This window comes from Eumetopias jubatus, unplaced genomic scaffold (genome assembly GCF_037043125.1).
Source record: "Eumetopias jubatus isolate StellerSeaLion01/CBP00866 unplaced genomic scaffold, mEumJub1_p1.0 scaffold_6, whole genome shotgun sequence".
Lineage (NCBI taxonomy): Eukaryota > Metazoa > Chordata > Mammalia > Carnivora > Otariidae > Eumetopias > Eumetopias jubatus.
The window spans coordinates 78,409,812-78,429,692 of record NW_028274812.1 but is presented as its reverse complement, the minus strand read 5'-3'; the positions used below and the strand labels follow the sequence as shown (position 1 = coordinate 78,429,692).

Here is a 19,881-nt window from a genome sequence, read left to right as displayed (position 1 = left end):
AGCAGACACGGTTAATTGAGAAGCTCCACATATACCTAACAGACAGTTCAGAAGCCAGGAACAGAGGTACTAGTAGGAAGGCAAAGACATGGTGGCTGAGAATTTTCCCAAACTGAAGTCATGAGTCTCTAGATTGAAAGTTTACACCAAGGAACAAACTGGAAACAAAACAAATAAATACAATGAAACATGAAGTAGTAAAACTATAGCAAAGTGAGAAAAATCTTAGAAATTATCAGAGTTAAAAGATGAATTATCTACAAAGAATTACTTCTCACCAGCAACTACAAATGTAAGAAATATGGAGTAATGTTCAGGTAGTTGATGGTAACTATCAACCTAGAACCTTATACCCAGCTATCATTTAAGAATGAAGGAAAAATAAAGATATCTCAGAATACAGATACTTAAGACAGTTAAGCATCAACAGAACCTTCCTTTCAATAAGGACCTGTTACTAATGGATCAAATTTCGCAATTATAAAAATGAATTCAGATGGAAGCAAAGTATATATGAATTAAGTATGAAATACTGGTAAATCTAATTATCTATTACTTGTAGATAATAATACCTATTTTTTTTTGCATTTAAAAAAGTTTCAATAGAAATCCTAGACCAGTGCTGTCCTACAGAAATATAACATGTAATTCCAGATTTTCTAATAGCCACATTAAAAAAGTATGAAGAAACAGATGAAATTAAGTTTAATATGTAACTGGATCTATCTAAAATTGTATCATTTCAATGTGTTACCAATTTACAAATTATTCAGGTAGTTTACAAAGCTTTCTGATACTAAATCTTCAAAATGCAGCATGTACTTTACACTTAACATAAGCACATCTCCACTCAAACGCTAGGTTTTCACCAGAGTACCTGATCTATATTTAGAGTTCATAAAGTTTATAGTAGCTTCACATATCCAGGTTGTTCCAAACGTATTTAAATTTTTTCAGTAACTTAATCTAATACAAGTTTTTGAATTTAAATTGATCAAAATTGAAATTTAAAAAATTCAGCTCATTCTTTTTTTTAAAAGAGTACTTAACTGCCTCATGTAGCTAGTGGCTACCATACTGAACAGCATAGTTCTAGACCATAATAACCACAAAAAATGAGAGCAGAATGAATAGATGAGAAGTTAAAGCATGCTAAAGTCCTGGTTTTGTTCTGAGGGTGATACACAGAATCATTTTAGACTTTGTTAAAATTTAAAGATAGTCCTTAAAATTTTTTTTTGATAGTCCTTAAAATTTTTAACATAAGGAACAGAATCTATAAACTTCCAAATCAGGAGGAGTGGAATGAAGCACATTTTAACAAAAAACTGAGGAAAGAAAAGGACAAATAATAAATAAAAACCATAAAATAAGTCCTTAGAAAAAGTCCAAATACATTAGTAATCACAATATACCTAAACAAATTATACTCATCCATTTTAATGTCAAGTGACAGAAGGAGAAAAACATAAAAATATATGTATATGATTCCACTTTTACAAATTTTAAAACATGCACAAATCAATATTAAGGATTTATATATGACACACAGATCATAAAAGTATAAAATCATGGACTGGAAGGATACACAACAAATTCATGATAATGGAGGCTGATAAGGGATGGGAACCAAGGGGATGTTTCTAAAGAAAGTTCAACTTTATCTGTAACATGTTATTTTATTTAAAAAATATCTGAAGCAAAATGATAACATTAAAATTTGTGAAATTTGAGAGGTGGGTAAGTGAATATGTTATATTATTTTCTGGATTTTTCTGTATTTAAATTTTTTCCAAATAAAAATATTAGCAATGTTGAGGGAAAAAAAGACTAGAAGCAAACTTGTTCCATTAAGTCTAGTTTAACCGTGCCCTAACACAAATTCATGACTAGGCTTATCCACAGCATTTTCTGCACTTAAATGACTTATAAATCTGGTTTATATACTGCCTCTTTCTTCTCTGTTCAAGACATATTCATAATTGCTTCAACTGGGTTCATAGGAAGGCACTGGAGTGGGCAAGAAGGTAAGCCAAGAGCAAGACCCCATGAATGTGAACGCTCCTTGGGCTAGTGTAGGAGGAGAGCTGACGGGAAGGATGGATTCCTTCAGTAGCTGACCAACTGTACCATCCCCATTCTTTCCCTACACAGACATGCCTGAGCCCTGCACATGAGGACACAAAAAATGCACTAAGGGGACACAACCATTCTCCTGAAGACTAAACAAACCAGCAGTCCTTATCAGGAAACCAAGAAAAGAAACTTGGAATTTTTATTGCACAGATGATCCATAAGGAATTAACAGGAAAAACTGCCTGACTGTCTTCCAGTAAAGAGCAGTTACCACCAAATAGAGGGGCACCAGGGTAGTGGTGGTGATACACCAGATTTTCTCCGTCCAAACTCAGGAAGATATCAGAGAAGATGGGAAAATCCTTCAAGAGTTGTTTGGGAACAATTCAAATGGCATGAGCCTGTGGATTATCAGTGCGGAGAAAGACACTGACTGTGTGGCCGACAGCTGGGACGTGTAAGGCTAGTACCTGGCTTGCGTCATCGTTCTAAGCCACACAAGACAAGAAAGGGGAAGGCTCAGGATTCTTAGCAACAAGTGCAGGGTCTTATATTAAAGATCCAAAAATTCTTTATTGGTAAGTGTCAGCCCTTAGAGATTTTCTTCTAAGGTTTTAAGTGACAAGGGATATTGCTTTGTAAGTTAAGTGAATTACTTGAGAGCCTAGAGTATCTATGAAATTCAAGTAACCATTTTCCAGCAGCCATAGAACAAATCCATTGTCAACTCCTGGGTAGTCCATGCTAATGTGGGAAAGCTGGGAGCAGATATAACAAAGCAAAGAAACCAATAAATACTTCTTTTAACCTGGGGAATGTATTACTTTGAGGTGATTCTTCTCTAACTTGCTGCCCAATATTTTTTTAAGCCTCTTTATTATTATTTAAAATTTCTTTAAAAATTAATTTACATTTCCTGTTACAAACCCAAGGCTGGAGAAAAGAAGCAGTCTAAGAGTGAGCTGGTTAGCAGAGGAAATATCCAAATAACCCACCCAGAGAAACGTGCATATAACAAACTCTGCTGCTCTTCTGCTAAAATGAATATATAACTCAACTATTTGATTAACACAGTGTTAATTTTCCCCCCAAATGGGGGCACTGCCCATGAAATTCTTTTTTACACAAACAGGGGGAGTGGGAGAGGGAGAAGCAGGCCTCCCGCGGAGCAGGGAGCCCGATGCAGGGCTCGATCCAGGACCGTGGGATCATGACCTGAGCCGAAGGCAGACACTTAATGACTGAGCCACCCAGGCACCCCTACCCATGAAATTCTTGAGGTTTTCTAAATAACAGGTAGTTCTCTTAAATTCAAATATTCCATGACACATGAACCGGACACATGAAACAGACACATTTAAATTTTTATTTAAGCCACCTGGATCGTTATTTAACATTAGCACGGTTGTTTTTCATTCATTCTGTAGGTCTGTGTTTGGGATCCTCCAACACTGCGTAACTTTTTTTAAGATAATCTTTAAAAACCCAACACTTAGAATTGAGAGATCACGTTAAGAGGGTTAATAATCAAACTAATGTTAAATTTCTCTGCTACCTCCTTCCTTGCTTATGTCTATTAATTTCATCAACTTCTATAAACCCAAATTCATTTACTGAGGTCACGTCAGGCTAGTATGTCTTCCCAAAATGTTATTTTGTTGTTAGAGATAAAAGTAATTGAGTTAAAAACGCTGTTGTAAAAGACTGGATGAACTGAAATAAACAGAAACTACCTTTTTTTTTTCCTGAGGGATACCTTTAGGGAAAATACCTCACATTGTAATCAGGTATAAAAGATAACAAAAAGTAAAAGAAAAAGCCATGTTCTAGGATGTTCGGTGAAATTTTATTAGCGTAAATATATATAATGCAATAATGGAAGTTTATCCTTAATATGAAATAAACAACCTTAAACATTTCACACATCTCTTTGGTCTGAATCGTCTCTTCCACCTGAGTTACGTTTTTCGTGTGAGTGGTTTTGTACAGATGGGAAAGCACCTGGCTGAAGTCAGAAGCCTGAATTCCGGTCTGGCTCACATCTCACTTCCCTCTGCCCAAGTTTCTTCACAAGTACAACTGAAAGATGATGGGCCTGAAGATCTCATCTTCCTGACTTACTTAGCTGCCCGTGTACTTATTAATCACACTGCAGAAGGGTCACTGTGTATATTATAGGGATGCCTATAGGTACTGGGGTCTTGGAAAAGGACAAAACAATGGATCCTAAATAATAATAATAAATAATGTACATATTGCAGTTACGTGCAAGGCAATGATCTAAATGTTTTAATCCTCACCACAATCCTGTGAAGTTGGTAAAGTAGCATGATGTCCGTTTTATAAATGAGGAATTGAGATCAGGAGGTTAAGTAATTTACTCAAGATTACCTAGCTGGTAATCTTGCCAGTAAGGGAAGACCTAGGATTCAGGCTGGCTCAGAGTTCATTCTCTTAAGCACTACACCTCTCAGAGTGGTTTGTGTTAGTTTTCTGAATTTCAAAATTGGGTGCAGATCTAGGATGCCAGAAGAGCAAAAGGTTTCCAGATTGGGAAATATTTTAACCTGTAGATCAAGAGGAAGAGCATATAATATGTAGTGGAATGTTTCCTATCCCACCTCACTGGTGAGCTTCTTGGAATAATAATAAACAATTCCCCATTAAAAATACTATATGTTGAGATGCACAAAAAGTACCATTCTGGGTTTCTGAATGGTCACATAGATAAAAGCATTTTCACCTTACTATTAAAACTAAAGACAAAACACCAAATCGTTTCTATCAGTTTTTATAGCGCTTGACATTTTTCAATGACTTTTACTTGTTGTATTTGGTCCTCTCAATAGCGTAGGAATATACATGGGTGACCTTAATTAACATTCCCATTTTACAACAGACAAAGAATAAAAGTTCAAAGAGGTCAGGTGACTTTCTCCTGGTAAAGAGGAGGCGGAGTCCACACTAGATCCAAGTTTTCCAACTTTTATACCAGGGATCTTTCCAGATGGTTACTCCGTTTTCCTATTTGCCCAGATATGAATTAATTTCTAGCAAATGGTAAACACAGTTATGATGTTCCTTGCATTTTTGCAAAACTGATATTCAGCGAGGTCTGATGTGATTGACATGTGACCACAAAAAGGAGGATAAAAAAATTAAAAATTGTAATTAAGAGGAGGTAAAGGAAAGCAATGAGAAGTAGAAAGAATATAGTTTTTAAAAATGTGTTCTATGGAACACATATAGAACTTCAGAAGGAGTCTTCAAAGTTCACATTTTGATTACCTCAAATCTTTGGTATGCTTATCTCCCACATACACCATGATTAACACTCATGACTTCCCACAAAGTAGAATTTAACTAATTCTGTCCAGTATTGTAAAAAAAAAAACACAGCTTATACCCAAAAAGAAAAAGAAAGAAAGAGAAACAGAGAAAATAAAAACAAATAAGAAACCCAACACCTCTCAGGATAGACTTTGTATTTACCTTTGTATGGGGTCAGAATAATCAAAATACACTTTTAAAATAGAATCACCTTACAGTATACCTCTTAAAAATAACTTTTGTAATTAAACATTAATTTGGTAATCCAGAACCTAAAATAAATTCGGTCCTAGGTCCAAAAGGTTTTCTAAATTATAAAGCTTTTATTCTTATTCTTATTTGAAGAGTTCTAAAAACAAAACCACCTGCTCACTTTTTTTTAAATCCAATGACTAAGTAATGGTAACATAATATTTACATTACAACCTCTCAATATATTGTATACTATGCCAGGGTACTTATGTGTTTCTGATCACAGGGGAGTATCCCTGTTATTCTCTATAGAACAAATTAATGAAGACAATATATCTTGGAAATAGTAAATCCAGCAGTTTATGGTAACTGGAGAAAATAACTGAGTCTTAGACTCTCGATACTCAAAGATATCAATACTTGGGTGAGGACACTGTGCACGTACGTATTTTGTATATGACCCTACGATCTATTAGTTAACTGAAAGACCCAGAAGACTTCATGGTAATGTGCCTCTCCAATGGAGCAGATGCCTGGACCCTGAGACCAACCTTAGGGCATGATCACAGATAATGATGACTTGTTGGGTATCTTGGACTGGAATCTAGAAAAAAAAGGCATCAGCCTAGGTCTTAATAAAGACAACATTTAATCAAATGAACACTCACGTATTTATATAACTCTTGATTCTTCCTTGTTTCATTCACTGGGCATTTTAGTTTAAGTAAAAATACATGAGGTTCTCAGAAATAAACATTTATGGAAAGTACTGTGGTGTAATAGTTAAGAGCAAAATTCCTGGGTAAAAGAGGTTGGCTTAGAATCCCTGGTTCTATTACCTCCTCGCTGCGTGACCTGCGGGGAATTCCTTCATCTTACCAAATCCTTATATTCTCTTGTGTGTATGAGAAAGGCTGTAGGGCTCGGCAGTTAAAAAGCACAGGCTCTGGAGCCAGACTGCCAGGACTGCAGTCCCGGCTGGGCCAGTTCTTATCACTGGGGCCTTCTTTAAGATGGCAGTTTGAAGAGTACATATACCTTACTGCGTGGGTGGTGGGAGGATTCCGTCCGTTAATGCAAAGTGCTCAGACGGTGCCTGAGTTACAGGAAGCCATCTAAATGTTATTTATCGTGGCTGTCATTATCTATCTGTGAGATGAGAATAGCCTCATATAACTGTTGTGAGGATAAAACATGAAATAATATGAAATTACACCATAATACTTCCCATAATGTTTGTTCCCAATAGCTTCACATACATGGTTTAAAATAAGATGCCTCATGAACATAAAGCATATAATAGCTAAGGTCTGGTATATCGAGGCATTCAATAAATGGTAGCTATTTAAATTTTAATAGTAATAAATATATTTATATGTTGTTACTGATAGGTTTCCCTTAAAGGATTAAATTTTGCAACCAATTTTGAAATTTAAAACCGTTTTTCCTGTTTCCCTATTTCTGAATATGTATATCATTTACTTTACATGTGATCAAATATGTATTTGCCTTTGGCACGTCTAAATGGCCCTGTTCTGGATGTGTCCACGAGATATAATAATACAGGACTCAAGGAACCAATACTTGATGTGACTGAACTCTTCTAAGAAGACAGTGAAATGGGCAAAAAATAAGCAGCCAGTGAAAAAGGGATTCAACATTTTGATTTGGTTTGTTATCTTCAACACTGATTTTTAAATTACTCAGGAGACTGACATCATATTTCAACATACTAGGTACTGTGAAAGCCGACAGCTAAAATGGTGTTTATTTCAGTCACCATTTCCAAATTGTACCCTGCAGGAAAGTGGAATATATTTAACTTTGGGTGTAAACAAAAGCAGTGTTTTAGGTGGAAAATACAGGAAAAGAAGATCACTTGATAACTGATCTGCCAAGGGAATTTTAATGTTATATGGAGATATTTTTAAACATATTTTTTTCTTTGAGGAAAACCAACCATGTAAAAATGCACCAGGTTAAAGCTTATGTTCCTTCAAAAACACTGCATTTGGTATCTGTGTGTTGGAACACCTACTTCTAGAACTGCAGTTAATTAAACACGCAGGGTGAGATCTACCCGCTCCCTATCCACTGTGTGTGCCATTTGTCCTCCTACAAAATGGAAGCATGGGGCTTATCATAAGCCTATTTCACTGTGGTTCTCTGAATAACTGAAAATATCATTTTTGCAATAATGAACATCCACTGACTGTTTTACACACACCAGGTGCTATGCTAAGTACTTTGCATTCACCATCTCATTTAATTCCCCCAATAACCCAATGAGGTAGAACATATTTGTATCCCTGTTTTACAGACAAGAAAACTGAGTCTTAGAGAATTAGGAATTTCAAAGTTTAGGAAGAAGTGAAGCAATGTCCTCTAAATCATACAGCTAGTAAACAGTACATGTCAGAACCATACCAGGCTACCTCCTCACCACATATATGAAATAATTCAACTTACTCCTTTCTTCCCTTGAAAATGATTCACTCATGCACTTGTTCAGCAAATAGTTCTACTACCTGCACTAGGGGCATGGGATATTAGAACCATCAGAACCACCTCATGGTCAAGTCAAATTAGGAAGATTACAAAGTTAATTCCAAATTAGGTAATTAAATAACGTGTGCTAATTTAGAAACATGGTGCTTGTCAGACAACCACCATTAAAATACAAGAGGGTGGTTAAAAAAAGGCATAAAGGCCATGAAGTCACTTAATATTTACTAATGAGGGAGGGCAGTTACTGCACACAATGTAATCTCAACTGCTAACAGGACTTGAATTTAACTTCCTTATACTTCAAAGAAAGCAAGACTTCACAGAAAAGACCAATGACAGATCTCCTGTAATAAACTAGCACTGATCCTCCTGAGATTTAAAAAAAAAAAAAAAAAGCTATAACCTCCAGCCCTTTTAACTAAACAACTTCTTGTCAGTGTTTTTTCTTCGGATTTGTGGTCTGGCTAAACCTTTGAACTCTCATAGCCTTTCTTGTGGCTCATTATCATTTCTTGCCATGAATTATAAGTACTTACATGTGTATATTACCTACCCTATCAGACTAAAAGATCCTTAAAAATGAGGGCATTTACTTATTCGCTTCAAAGAGGGTTGGGAAAAAACCCAGTTCACTTATTTTCCCAACATGATGGTACTCTGCATAAAGGTGATGCTCAATAAATGTTTATTTAACATGAAATAAGTGAATCAATGAATAAAATGTACAAGCCTGTCATTTTGGAGCCTTTACTCAAACACAGGTACCATATCAATATTAACTCAATTAAACTCAGCAAGCATTTATGGATAGCATACTACATGTAGTTAGGCCCTTTCATATTCATACTGGAAAACTCAATATGGTTAAGAAGGCTATTCATCCTAAATTGATTTATAGATTCAATTCAATCCCTATTAAAATTATGGGAGGTGTTTTTGTAGAAGTTTATAAGCTGATTCTAAAATTTATATGGAAGTGCAAAGAACATAGTAGACAAAACAATTTTGAAAAAGAAGAACAAAGTAGAGGACTGATACTACCAGAATTCAGATCTTACTATAAAACCATAATAATCATGATAATGTGGTACTGACATAAGGGCAGACTTATAGACAATGGAATATAACTGAGAACGCAGAAAGAAACCTTTACATTTATGATGGAATTGGTTTTCCACAAAGGTACCTAAGCAATTTAATGGGAAAAGGATGGTCTTTTCAACAATTGGTATTGGGAAAACTGGCTATCAACATGCAAAAAAACCAACCGAACAAACAAACAAACAAAACCAACGAGAGAGGGTGAATTTAAACCCTATCTCACACTAGATACAATATTAACTCAAAGTGGATCACAGAACTAAATAATAGAGTGAAAACTATAAAACTTCTAGGAGAAAATATTTGTGACTCTGGATTAGGCAAAGATTTATTAGACGTGACGCTAAATGGATTTTATCAAAATTAAACTTCTGTTTTTCAAAAGACATCATTAAGACAAATTATTTTACAAAGTCACAGACTGGAAGAAAGTATCTACAATCCATACAGCTAATAAAGGACTTGTATTTGGAGTATTTACAGAACTCTAACAACTCAGTAAGACTAAAAACCTAGTTAAAAAATGGGCAAAAATATCTGAATAGACATTTCACCTAAGAGATACATTACGCTAGTAAGCACATGAAAAGATGCTCATTGTCATTAGTTATTATGGAAATGTAAATTAAATTTATTAGAATGGCTATAAGCATAAAAAGTGACAATACCAGGTATGAGCAAGGATGTAGAGACACTGGAACCCTCATCCAATCACTTTGGAAAACAGTTTGAAAGTTTCTTAAAATGTTAAAAACAGACTGTCATACCGCCCACCAGTTCTATGGTTAGGAAACTTCCCAAGAAAAACGAAAATATGCCCATGAAAGACTTACAGATCAATATTCACGGCATCATTATTCATAATAACTGAAAACTGGAACAATCCAAATGTCCATCCATTTGTGAAAGGATAAACAATGGAGTATCATTGGGCAACAGAAAAGAAAGTAGTACTGATGCATGCTACAGCATGTGTGGATCTCAAAAACATTATGCTGAAAGAAACCAGACACAAAAGGCTGTGTACTGTTTGATTCCTTTTATGTAAAATTTCCAGAAAAGGCAAATCTATAGAGTCGGGAGATTAGTGGTTGCCTGGAGCTGGGGTGGGAGCATAGACTGGATGCAAACAACTTGAGAAACCTTTTCAGAGTGATGGAAATGGCTCAAAACTGGATTATGGTAATGTTACATAACTTTAATTTACTTAAAATTACTGATTTGCACACTTTGAATAGATGAATGGACATTATGGTAAGTAGATCATACTCAAATAAGGCCTTTTTTTTAAAACGGGTAATTGTACTCCCATCCACACTGCTTGATTGTTGCTAGAGTGTCAGTATCATTCAGCACTTGGCAATGATACTTCCAATATTTTTTACCAAATTGGCTTTAAAAAATCACATTTCCTTATTCTTAATAATATACATTTCTTTGATCTCTAGCAAAACTGAACACTTCATCTATTTGAGTTTGCTATTTTCTTATAAGGATATACATCTTTTCCATAAGGACATGTGAGACTTTTATCTTTTTAAAATAGCAAACTTTTTTCAGTGATATGTGATACAAATACTTTTTCCCAGTTTTTCGTAAGTTTTTAGATTTTGTTAACAATGGGCTTTTGTCATACTGAACTCATGAAGTCATGAAGTCACACCCATCTGTATTTTCATTTTCAGAGTCTGTCTCTGGTGTTATGACACGTGATATTCTTTTGAAACATTAATCAGAAACCTTGAATATTCTGAGTTAAGCATTGCTTGTGCCAAGCCCAGAACTACTAGGCCTCTCCATTTTAAGAGATAAAACCTAATTTCAAATTTCAAAGCTAGAGGCAGAAAGGTTTTTCTTCCTTAAGCCTTTGAGTGTAAAGAGACACAAATGTTTACACCCCAAATTCATGGAAAATTGCCTCATTAGTGATGTGATACACTAGACATTTCCAATAGTTCCAGTGATGAGGTACTGGAAAAATTAAAAAAAAAAAAAAAAGATGTGAAAATGTGTTTGCTGTTGCTAATCATGCCAGGACCATGACTCTGGGGCTCACTGGCTGATCCCTCTTTGTAGAACATCATATCATCACATAATAACGTGACCACAGCAGGCATTCATGGCTGTCTGACCAGAACAGTCTAGAACTCAGTCACTCATGATCTCACCACCACCTGCATTCATGCATATTATCATTTTCCCTGCTATCTCACTCACTACTAAAAAGTGGTGGGTGGCCCATCACCCATTAGGTAATAAATACTGGAAATGGAACTTTTTTCAAATTGAGCAAACTCAGAAAGAGATCTAATGTTAACTAAACAACTCCTTACTGTTTAGTGCATATTGCTTCAAAAAATTCTACCGGTTATAAAAAAAAACCATTTGGTTTAATATAATTATCATACACAAAGACACAAAGATATAGATAAAACAAAGATATGATTAAGAAAATAAAAGATTTTATTTTATATTATATTTATCTTATATATTATATATAAAATATATATTTATAATTATGTATACTATATAAATATATATTATGTAAATATATATTTATATTTATAGGTTTTATATTAATGTGGATATTACGGCCTTTCAATTGTAAAACTGAGGCCTGCTTATACTAAGATACAATCAGAAGAGGCATTCAAATGCCTGATAACAGAAAATGACTGTGTTTTTCTCTGTATATATTTGAGTCCTACCTACACTTGCAAGATCCACCCAAATTCAACCTTCTTTTCCTATCAATCCTACAGCATTTAGAATCTATACCTAAACTGTATATTCTGGAACATATATATATATATATATATATATATATGTATGTATGTATGTGTATATGCATATATAGTCTTAAGGTTACTCAAGTGCTTTGTGCCTGCTACTCTTATCATCTTCAATGAATTGAATATAAGCTCCATGAGAGCGAACTATGTATCCCCATGACATTAAAGCAGTGCTAGGATTCCATATCTTACTCTGCAGAACAGCCTAAACAGGTGTTCATTAAATAACTTTTCTGGATTTTTGGAACAAGTTGAAAAAAGGGGGCCAAGATGGCAAAAAAGTATCGCAGGGGCACTTTTAAAAAATTTATTTTAACGTAGAACAGGCAGTCCTTTAGTCAAGAAAAATAACGTGGAGTAGTATGTACATGTTTTAGCAGGTGCCCCAGCTTTATAGCTCTGGAAGTGCTAGGCACAGATTGTCTTCAGGTCTTTTCTTTGCATCTAGGCAGGCTTTACCAGTAAGCTCCAGTGACCTCCAGGATTCCATGAGGCAGCTCTAAGGTGTGACTGATAGATGGGATGGCGTGGTAACTACGTTAAATTTGTGGCTGCTTCTGTCCAGGTATCAACTTTGGGCTCCAGGTATAAATGAAAAGCCTTCCTATTAATCAAGGACAGGTTTTCCATCTCTGAAGAACATGTTGATATCCTGAGGGATGACATTCAGGCGCTTGTATACAAGTCTGCCCCTAGTCCCAGGATGCCTGGCTAGCTTCTAACTTACTGTTCATTTAAATTTGCTAATAATTCTCAGGAAAAGGGATGGCACGAATTCACTCCCTAACTCATCTCCTGATGATTGGTTCTTTTGACTCTACTAGAATTCCCAACGTAGTCATTAAACCTCAGATAAGTGTTGAAAATGGTGGTATCATTTTAAATACCCTAGTTCTAGTAAAACAGGCCTGGAAAGCAATATTTTCATAAACAAATTTAAATAATGAATCTCAAGTATTAGTACTCGTAACATGCCATCCATCTTCTCAGGTTCCTAATCTCTTTGCATTTCCTAAATTCGACTTGACCCGCCCGCCCACCACTAAATCTTTGGTACTAGCTATTGGTTGGTGAAACGTTGGGGAACTCAGGTATTCAAACCCTAGTTCAATGGCCTTAACACCTCTCAAGATGTACTGAGGAGTAAATGAAATAATACAAGTCAAACTCTTCCCACAGTACGAAGCTCACAGTATGTGCACAATAAACTCTTAAGATTAAAAAAAAAACCACAACAAACTTTTGTGTTTTTTAAAAAGTGGAGGAGACAAGTTCCCATCCAATTCTTAGTAATGGCGGGTAAGAAGGCAAAAGCTTCTGTATTTTTATAAAATAATGCATTCACTGACACAAATCAGGCCACAGTCTTTAACTGATAAAGCAGGAATTATTTGTAATTTTGCCTCAAATTTAAGACACACTGGTTTACACTCCTGGCAGGCAGTGGGAGGGTGCAAAACATTTTCTTAGGTTACAGCCGCCACACACCGGTTTTCTCTGGGTGAAGGAAAGCCTTCCCTTCCCTCCCCGAGACAATGACCAGTCGCGGCCAGACCCCAAGGGAAACATGCAGCGCGGTGCTCGATACTTCGTGTCCCGGGCCCGCGCGGAAGGGGACGTAATAGTCCTCAAGGAGCTGAAGCTGGGACGAAAATGTCCCCAGTTCCCCGTGAGTATCGAGGGGCGCGGGAGCACGCGCACCCCGCCTTTCCCGACTGAGTGTGGGCTTGGGTCGCCGGAGTGGACCCGGTGGCCCCATTCCTCGGCAAACCACAGTGGGCGCCACCGGCGCTGTCCCGTCCTGCGCGTGGCTAACTGCGCCGCTCCCGCCGCGAACTGCCGGCAGGTCCCGGGCGCCCGGCCCCGCCTGCGCCGTCCCCAGCCCTGATTGACACGGGAGTTGGTACATACGGGTCTGCAGCGGAGGCGAGCAGGGGGGTGAGTGCTATTTTAAACATGGCTTTCCCTTCCCTTGGCCTCAGAGCCAACGCGGCGCGCCCAGCCGTGGGCTAGGCCCACCTGGGAATAACCCCAACATCTGCCCGACTTATTTTTTTTTTTTTTCGATCTCCCTATGCATGGACTTGTTCCCCCCCCCCTCCGCCCCCATCACTGCTTTCCCTCCACACTAATCACAACCCGGCAGTTTTAAAGAGGAAACTCCCCTCCTGGAAGGGCGAATGGAAAGCTCTTTTGCTTCTTGTTGTTTGAAGTGGAAACCATTCCAGCTAGCATGAGTTCAAAAAGAAGGGAAGCCGCGTCGCTGGAGAGAAAGTAACAGTCAGAAACCGATGAGGACGCAGGGAGGGAGAGAGGGAAGGAGGAATGTCCGCAACAGGCATCTGAAAACAAGCGTGGAGAAGCAAAGAGCAAAGAGATTCGCAAAGAGCAAAGAGATTCGCAAACCCCGAGTTACTACCAAGCGCATTCCGCGCAATCCACCGCAATGACAAGATCTGCTGTAAGCACAATTTGAAGGCCTTTGAATCTTTTTTGGCAAGACTTACCTTTCTCTTCGGCATAATGACTACGTTCGTGCAGCTAAAAAGTAAAGCAACGGGCTGGAACTGCAGACACCGCCGCTGGATGCCGCCGCTGCAGCTGCTCACGCGCAGGGCACGGCGTAGCCCGGCCTCTCCGACCTGCACCTCCGCGGCTCCCTCCAGGGGCCCTCTACTCGCTCGCCTCCCCGCTCCTCCAATGAGGAGCCCCGGCAGCCGGCCGCGAGGCCCCATTGGCTGCGGCAACATTCTAAATTCCACGAGGGCACGCCCACCTCAGCGCACACGGTAAGCGCTGTTGTAGTTTCCACTTCACCGAAAAAAAAAAAAAAAAAAATCTGCCTGGTGACTGAGCATGCCCAGTTCAACTAGTAACCCCCAAGCCACACGGTCCTGGAGTTTGATCGTTTTGCTGCTCCCTGTTTGGATCCTGTCAGTAGGAACAGTGTGGGCCTTTATCGTCAGAAACAAGAGTACGGCTGGACACATCAACTATATAGTGTAAGTATATGCACAGCAGGCACTTGATACGTTTCCTACCCCGTAAAGGCTTGTAATGAATGTTAGGTGATGGAGACCTGTAAGAGTGAGAAGATATCCTGTTCTGGGAGAGTGTGGCAATTTCTAAAGGTCTCAGTTTCCCTTTCTAGATATCTAATGACAATAATTTCAAAAGTTACTTAGCTTTCGTTTCCTAAAAATCTGTGATTACAAATCACTCACTAATTCAGCCAACTTCAAACTAGGCTTGAAGTTGAATAGGATATGTTTGTTATGGAAATTAGAAAAAGAATGAACAAGGTCAGAACAGATTATATTTGAAACATATATTTAAATAAATATATTTAAAATAGACATAATTTAATGTTTCTCAAAGTTCTGCAAGGCATTAAACTGACATTGCAGAGACACTTCTGAATTTATTTTATGAGATCAGTTTTACCCTGATAACAAAACCAGTGTAAGATCTCAAAAGAAGAGAGAGCTATGGACCAATATCCTTTATAAACATAGACACAAAAATCTTGAACAAAATTTTAGTAAATCAAACCCAACAACATTTAAAAGGATAAGGCATCATGACCAGTGAGGTTTATCCTAGGAATTCAAAGTTGGTTTAACATCTAAAAACCAACCGATGTAATTCACTATATTAATAGAATAAAGTAAAAAACAAATATGATCATTTCAGCAGATACAGGAAAAGCACTAGTGAATGGGTAAGCAAACTGTGGTAACCATATGCAATAGAATAATACTCAGCAATAAAAAGGAACAAAATATCCCTACATGAACAAATGCCAAAAACAAGATCCACATGAAAGAAGTCAAATACAAAAGACCATACTGAATAATTTCATTCTTAAGAAATCATAGGAAAAGCAAAATTAGGCAAGCTTGGTTTCATAATCATATTAGAAGGCAAAAGTTCACATCATAGGAAAATATATTGAAGTCTTACATCACAAACATGGCCAAGTCCACTTTGGTCATGCAGAGGCTGCAAATATGCATTAAATGTCATCAAGTAGTTAATTTTACACTTGATCTTAGCCAAAAGGCCGAGAAGCGATCAAGTAGTTAATTTTAATGCGTGGCTTTTTTCTTTATTAAGTTTCAAAATAATGAACTGACATCCCAGCAAACTCCAGAAGTGGTCAATGACTTTCTTTTTGTAATATCTTTAGGAACTCATGGATTTTTATATATTTGATATGCTTCATCCTATTGCCATTATTACTATTTTTTAATGCTCATATTGCCCCCAATAGGGGATCTTTTTCAAACTGCTTCTTTTGACAGATTTGTCTTTGGTAGATTTCTTGCTTTTGGGCATTCAGTGGATCACAATATGCTCAAAATAACTCGGATAAAACAAGTTCTTTGCTTGAGAATTGGATAAAAACTTTGAGGTTAATAATTTTACCATAAAAATAATATTTATAATGGAGTTGTCTTGGAAAAGAGTTCATTTGCAGAATGCTTGGTGGTTAAAAAAAAAAGCCAGTGAAGACATATTTAATAAGATATGTGTGGGAAGGATGCTGGGTAGCATTTGTAATCTGGGTCGAAAATTTTTTCTTTATGGAGATCAAAATGTTTCACAACAAAGGTAGTCTAGGGTGAATTTTTCCCTCTGTGAGGAAAAGCGGCTCACAATTTGGCTTCTTTAGTTTATATTTTTCAAGGCTAAGCAATCAACAGCAAACAAAATTGTGAATGTTTTTACTGCACATAATAAAATAGTTGCAATGAAAATGAAATTTGCTAGTTGGATAAAGAAAGTTGGTTGTGGGAACCTTGGGTCATTTGAGCCTCTTAGTTCATTTACAAGTGATGAAAATAACAGATTAGTTTTGAAATGAATAACGGCATCGATCCTCTTTCCTTTGAAGTGGATTGCACCTGCCTGAGCAGAACACTCTGGAATGGAGGGTTCTCCCTATAGCTTCAGTAGCTTTAAGGTCTGAGAAAATAAGCACAGACCTGTGGAGGAAAGAGTAGGCAAAGAGAATAATTTAGTGGGTAGGTAGAATTCCAGGTTAGGAGATAAAGACAACTGAGCAGAAATGAGCATGCCTCATTGCAAGACAGTGAGGAGAAAAGGTCAACCTGGTAAGAAGTAAAGACTCATGTGTTTATCAGTATATTCTGCTGAGTGTTTCACTTGCTTCGAAACATCAACCTCTAAGCCAGTATAAAGTCTTCTCTACAAGATGTGGAGACTATCTTAGCCAAGATGGACAGTGGACAAATGAAGGGAATTACTGCCTGAGGAAGAAAGAAAGAAAAATTAGTGAACAAACTTCTTTTCCAATTCCAATTCCTCTCCCCTTCTTTCCTAGTCAAAACAGTTGGAATCTTATACCTACCTCAGCATTTTTCAAAACAGCAGGGCAAACCCATTGGTGGTATCATGACTATCATTAAGGAAGAGAGCGGGAGAAAGGAGAAGAAAAGAAAGGGCAGAGCATGGAAAATATCAGGGTGCATTTCACATGGTAAAGGTAAGTAGTGTTTTCTAAAATGTTTCTATCTTTCATACATTTCCACATAAACACACACCACACATGTACGTATATAGTTGTGCATGTATGGGCACGTGTGCGTGGAGGCGTGTGTGAGTGTTCTGGGTTGAGACTTGAAATGTATTTTTAGGATAGGTATTGGTGTATTTAGGATAGGTAGTACTGTGAAGTAAAGCTACTTCGCAGCCCTAATGAATCTTATGGATATTTGGGGTTCCAGCAGTTTCTTCCTCTGAAGAAGGGTGCTTAATCTTCAAATCTTGAAAGGAAGTTTTGAAGGGAAATTATCATCTCCCTCCTGATCTGTTCATTCTTCCCTGTTTCAGGCAGGCACAGGCAGGGTTTTGCTTTAATTAATGGCGAATTGCTGGAGAATTAATATCTAGAATCTATGGTTGCTTCTGATAACTCTGTAATTCTGGAATAAACTGTTCTTCAGCAAATTGGCCAAAGATTTCCAGAGGTGAGTGATTTCAGGAATATAACAAAACATCAAAAACAACTGACAAGAGGTGGCAAAGGAATATTTTATTTTGTTTGTATTTTTATTAGTCAAATCTCTGGTTTGCTGAACGCTAACTTTTGCAGAGACCATGTTATAGTTTTTACAAAGTAACCAGGTCTAAGAGCCAGCAACCTCAAATCACAGGAGCTGCCTGATGCAGGTACCCAGACCCTAAGCCCAAGTTATTGAATCAGAATTTTTAATGACTAGACCTGGGAGTCTGCACTTCAAACAAGTTTCTCCTATGATTCTTTTAAGTGTGTATGTATGTATGTATTTATGAGAGTGTGCACACACAAGTGGGGGGGGGCGGCAGAGGGAGAGAGAATCTCAAGCGGACTCTGCGCTGGGTGCAGAGCCCGATTTGGGCCTTGATCTCCCGACCCTGAGATCGTGACCTGAGGGGAAACCAAGAGTTGGACAGTTAACTGACTGCGCCACCGAGGCGCCCCTCTCCTACGATGCTTATACTAGAATTTGAGAGTTTTAGGCTAGGCCTTAGTTCTCAACAACCATTGGCCGAATGCCAGTACTTAGATTCGAATGCTGTAAAAGCCTGCTGCCTACTCAACACACTTCCAGAGAAGGAGCATCATTCTGTGGGTGAAATTTCCCTACCATGGACCTCCTCTTGAGCAAGCACAAGTACTCCATCTCTCCTCGGTTCCAGTCTTGCTTGGCACTACATGCTTACTCTGCATTCTTCTCCCTCCTCTTCTCTGCTTGTAAGGAGCATGGAGGGTCATTAAAAACTGTACACTTTTAGATCCCTAGAATAGCACCTCCTCCCATCTTCGCTGGCAGTGCTCTGGGCAGCTCCTTGAGCCCCTGACAAGATTAAATTCCCGGGCCCCATGTCCTCAAAGGGAACCTAACCTGCTCAAAGTTTCACAAACCATACCCTTTCAATGTATTATTTCAGTGATTGTACAAGCATACCTTGTAATTGCATTAACAGCAAGGGGGCCAGGACATTCTGTGATCTAACAGGAACCAACTTGTTGTTTTTCCCAACTTTCAATCAAATTTAATCTGTGCGCAGATTCTTTACCCTATGTATGTTCTACATAGTTTTCCCACCCCCAGTCCTTTTCAGGTTCAAGCTCTGTGTTATTTACCTCTCCTTCTTATTGCTGCTGCTTAAACTCATCGGAGTGTAATTAATTTGCTCTTTGTGGCTCCCAAATGACTCTTTGGGGATGAATTAGCCATGCTCAGTAGCAAGAACCAGGGATTGGGCTACATTTGTCCAGCCATCCCTTTCTGCCAGATTGGTAGCATGTCTGGTGCCAAGAGCCAGCCGTGTACAAGGAGGTGAAAGTTCAGGGAAGGGACTCCTGAGGCTTCATGGTGAGGACACAGCAAAGTAAGGACACCACTCATCCCCTTAGGGGAAAACCCACAAGCTGCAAAGTGCCAGAAACTCGTTAGGGGTTGTTGCAGGTCTCTCAGACGGAGTTACACATTCTTGTAGATTACTGCCTTTGCCAGTACACTCTCAGACGGGACTGCACCCTGCCTTCGAAGCTGGGGATCTTGTCCACCCATTTCTGATGTCTTCTGCATTTCCTCAAACCTCAGAATCTTTGGGATCTTGCGAGAAACATCCAATAGCCCCTTTCCTGTCACTATGCACAGTGGTCCTGCCTTTCAGGGCAGATTGAACCATGTTCTTTCCTCAATGAAAACAAATAAACAAAATCCAGGCTTAGGGAAATGAAAGTCAAGTGAATCATTCTGGAAAACACCGTATGGCAACTGGAGATTTTTCAGGTTAGCTTGGTTAATAACTGTCCTAATTCTCAAGGCAATACATTTTTACCCAGCAGTGGGTAGCTGAAAAGTGC

General features: G+C 38.0%; 1 protein-coding gene and 1 pseudogene across 1 annotated transcript in view; both read right to left on the bottom strand.

Moving 5' to 3' along the window:
- Positions 1-14,610, bottom strand: part of HMGN3 (high mobility group nucleosomal binding domain 3) — a 30,681-nt gene extending 16,071 nt beyond the window's left edge. The window contains exon 1 of the mRNA XM_028108078.2: positions 14,507-14,610. Coding sequence (XP_027963879.1) covers positions 14,507-14,521 — 15 coding nt within the window. The 5' untranslated portion in view covers positions 14,522-14,610. The remainder of the gene's footprint in view (positions 1-14,506) is intronic.
- A 1,314-nt stretch (positions 14,611-15,924) lies between these two features.
- On the bottom strand, positions 15,925-16,074 carry LOC114213109 (U2 spliceosomal RNA; annotated as a pseudogene).
- Between the last annotated feature and the right edge of the window lie 3,807 nt (positions 16,075-19,881).